Consider the following 3,929-nt stretch of genomic DNA (forward strand, 5'->3'; position numbering starts at 1 on the left):
GCACCCGTCTAGGAAGCACTTGTCGAACAAAGGTGCGCGGCTGGCAGCTTACCACACATCTCTCACGGCTTTCTTGAGGAGCGTGAGAAGGATTCGCAGTATTGCCGAAACGCCGCAGTTCATGGTTTCCCATCTAAAAACGCCGCTCAATTTCACGCCACTCTCACCTGCACCATGACAGCAAGGCGAAGCTCGGCGTTGTCGATCTTCGACTTGCAGCCCTTGCAGGACGCGCGGCCGCTTTTGGCGTATTCGGCCATGTACGGAAGGTCTTCAGCCATCTCGTCCTCCTTTTGGGAAGAGCTTAGTAGAAGGAAATGTGCGTGTGCGAAGTCCGAAAAGGCGCGCTACCAATACTTGCTAGGCAGCGCGAATAGGCACACCATGCACACGTTGCTGCACAAACACAAGCAAGCACAAAGCAAAAAGCGCGCGCAACCTCAAACCCAGCTGGCAGCCTCCGAGCGCTTTGAGCAAGCGCTTGCGTTTGCGTAACGCAGTAGCTCAAATGTGTATGGCTTTCTCGTAATTTGCTTCGAGAATACAGCAGCATGGTAAATATCTGGATATTCAAATGTGGTACAGATATTCGAACCTAATTCGCGAAAAATTCGACCACGAAAGAATGCCTGGGACGAGGCTACGAAATTCGCGCGAAGCGCGCGAAAGCTGCCAACCACGTGGTTGGGCGGTTCGGCGGCTTACTTCAACAAACGCTTGAACTGCTTCGAACACGCAGCGCGTTCGACAATTTCGATCGTTTCATTTACAAAAAGGAGCACATCTATCGACTGTTTTTATTTCCACTTAAATTAATGCAGTATTTCAGCATTTCTGGAACTTAATGGGCCAATCTCTGGTCTAAGAGCTTATGTGCTCCACGCCCTGCTGCGTGTCATTGGTATTTCTCGACTTTCGTGAGCAGAATGATTACGCGAAATCTCGACTTCAATAAAGCTCTGCTGCGGCGTGAGATTTGTCGGAACAAAATTTAGCAAAGGATGGGGAAAAATTAGGCATTACCTAAACTTTCACTTTGGCGAGACTCATATCGTGTAGAATGTAAAACACTACTTTTTAGTGTCTGCTGTGAACTGATGCCGTGTGGTAAACATGTTCACCTCGCCTTCAAACCAGGAACTGCAACGTGACACACCATAGGCGCCAAATTAGGGGTGGGGACAGTGTGTTACGCTGGTAGCTGGAATGCACTGAGGCTACAGGTGACATCCGGAAAAAGACCATGGTGGGTGAAGACAACTCCGTTTAGAGCATTCCAATCCTAAATATTGAAAGGTATTCAGCACCGCATGGAACTGGGAGTAATTAGTTCTTGCTCTTAGCTGCTGGAGACGTGTCATGCCCGTGAGGGACTCGTCCAGCCTTACTAGCTGTGTCAACAAGGCCTGAGGTGCCAAAAAGCGGAGTGGAAGAAACTCTGCTTCCTTAGTAACCTTCTTGTTTGAGGCTGCCCGAGGAGCTCCCATTGCCAAGCAAAGTCCCTTTCTATGTACTGGCATGCCGCCTCCAAGCAATCGAAATGACTCGATGATGGTGATATATCAGTGGAAGCTGATGAGAGAATGCAGCTTGTTATCAGTACAGTGTTCAGTTTAAGCATGGCCATAGGATTGTTTGTCCAACGTACACCTGCCATGCAACGGAGAGTGTTGACTCTTTGTACTGATGCAGCCACACCACTTTCAACAGCACGTCGCCCCAGTAGCTTGGTGTCAATGGCAACGCCCAGGAAACGAACACTAGTTGCATAAGACAAATTGAATGCCTGGTTACCATACCACCAGGAGGCAAGCGTAACTGCCAATGGAGACACTCTCTTTCTCTGCCTTAAGCAGCATCCACAAGCGACATTCCTTCCTTGCTGTGTCTCATACTGGAGCCCAAGATTATGACTCGTTCATGTGACGAGCCCTGCCTCCCTTTTTATAGCGAAGCTGCTAGCATCTACTCAGTCGGACTTTGTCATATCCGCTTACACAACCTTTGCGCCCACAAAAATGTGGGCCGGTCCCGGAAACAGTGCAGGTAAGCAGGAAGCGCACAGAGTGCTGCTTCTCCAAGAGGCATCACATCATGTCATCAGGTGACATCATCAGTTAACGAAGACGTCATGTTGGATGTGATGATGTCATCAGGTGATATTGTCACGTGACAATGGCGTTATCAGGTAACGTAACATTTGACTTGATGATGTCATCATGCAAGCTTTGGTGTGATGACATAATCACGTTTCATCACCATGTCAAATGTGACGTACGTCACCACTGGGTCACATGGGTTTTGATACCATCGGATGTTAGTGCTGAATTTCTCTCTTCATGGGCTATATGGTGATATCGTATTTATAAAGAATTCCCCCTCTAGCAGCCATCGTCATCTTTCTCGGCCACCTTTTAATGGTGCGCTCCGGCGCATGTCTGGTTTTTTGTGCCGCGAGCTGCGAAGTTAGAAAAAAAGGGAATGCGAATGAAAAGAGAGCTTGTGCTCCTTCCATCTGTCTGAATGGTTCTGAGGCCTTTTGCTCGCCGACTCATATATTGTTGTGGTGGACCTAACCTCAGCCTCTATACACCCCACAGAAATTGTAGTGGCAGTTTTGCGCAGCTTCACTGGACATCCACTTTCGCAGGGCCAGGACGGCGTGTCATTTTTTTCTTCTTCTTCTCATCCATGTTGCTGCGAAGTGCATTTCCAGTGGCAGCAGGCACGTTCCACATTGGATAAGTCATGTGTCAAAGTGAGTGACATTGCTAGCTGTGCATTTTACATAGAGGCATCTGTGTGTGCGACCTTGACTCTAGTTGGGGGCAAAGTGCCTCGAGAGGGAGGGTGCACAGAATTCTTTGCAAACACGATTGTCAGAGCATGAGGCATATGCTGCGCTTGCTTTTCTGTACAGCCAGGAGAACAAGGTCGTGAAAAATCCATGTACCAGTCTCGCACGGGTAAAACTGCCAGCAGTAAACTGCCAACACATTTCCTTCTGGCAAGTCTTGCATGAAGCTCAATGCATTATATGAGCACTGTGTGTGATGGTAGTACTTCACCTAAGCTGCCATCTACCTCATACACAACAATGACCAACACTTTATCACTATGACATAAAATGACCATTTCGAATCTTTGGTAAAATCACATCCTTTGGAAGTAGGAGATGCATTCTCAACCATTAACAACTGTGGCAAGCACACTAACAAGCTTTACCATACGAGAGATGTGCTAGCACGGACATACACCACAACATGACAAATTAAAGCAAGAGTTTGCCAAGAAGAGAGAAAAGATATCAGATTAAAAATTGACGTCTTGAGGCTCATATGAAACTCTTGTTTACAACAAAATCGATGGGCAATGGCTCCTGCCATAAGTATTGATCAGCTATACTTGTACACGTGTTGAAATCAAATGGAAGTACCACATGTAAAACTGGTAATTTGCAGTGCCATCTCAATATGCAAGGGTTCCACTATAGTGGCAGCAGACAGCATGTCAAGAGATGTCAAGTTTTCCGTTTCTTTGCCTGTTTTTTTTTTTTCGCAAGTGCTTCTTTTTAATTTGCCATGTATCCCCTTTGATGGAATGGACAGGCCTTCCGTCGAATAATTCCACTTAGTTCTGGCCTAAGCATGTCGGCAGCAACGAGGTAGTGTGACAAAGATGTTTTTGAACATTTTATCCTTTGAGTCAGGAGGGTTGTGAAACGCTAAAACATTTCTAGGGCATCATATGGTCGATCAGCACGTCAAGGGACATCACTGCTGATCCTGCTGCATCCCGGGTTTGTCATTTTACATTTTGTTATATGGCTACGCAAGAAAGTCTAAGGCAGCGCTAAGGTTCTCTAATGACTACACTGTGGGACCCACGACACAACGATTATTTCATAAGAAAAGGCACGAACACACAGG

The 3,929-nt window shown here is 46.9% G+C and overlaps 1 protein-coding gene across 1 annotated transcript in view; it reads right to left on the reverse strand.

Annotated features, from left to right (window-relative positions):
• Positions 1–466, reverse strand: part of Parp1 (Poly-(ADP-ribose) polymerase) — a 68,234-nt gene extending 67,768 nt beyond the window's left edge. Inside the window, exon 1 of the mRNA XM_065444671.2 lies at positions 168–466. Coding sequence (XP_065300743.2) covers positions 168–281 — 114 coding nt within the window. The 5' untranslated portion in view covers positions 282–466. The remainder of the gene's footprint in view (positions 1–167) is intronic.
• Between the last annotated feature and the right edge of the window lie 3,463 nt (positions 467–3,929).

The sequence above is a fragment of the Dermacentor albipictus genome, chromosome 10 (genome assembly GCF_038994185.2).
Source record: "Dermacentor albipictus isolate Rhodes 1998 colony chromosome 10, USDA_Dalb.pri_finalv2, whole genome shotgun sequence".
In the NCBI taxonomy this organism is placed as follows: Eukaryota; Metazoa; Arthropoda; class Arachnida; order Ixodida; family Ixodidae; genus Dermacentor; species Dermacentor albipictus.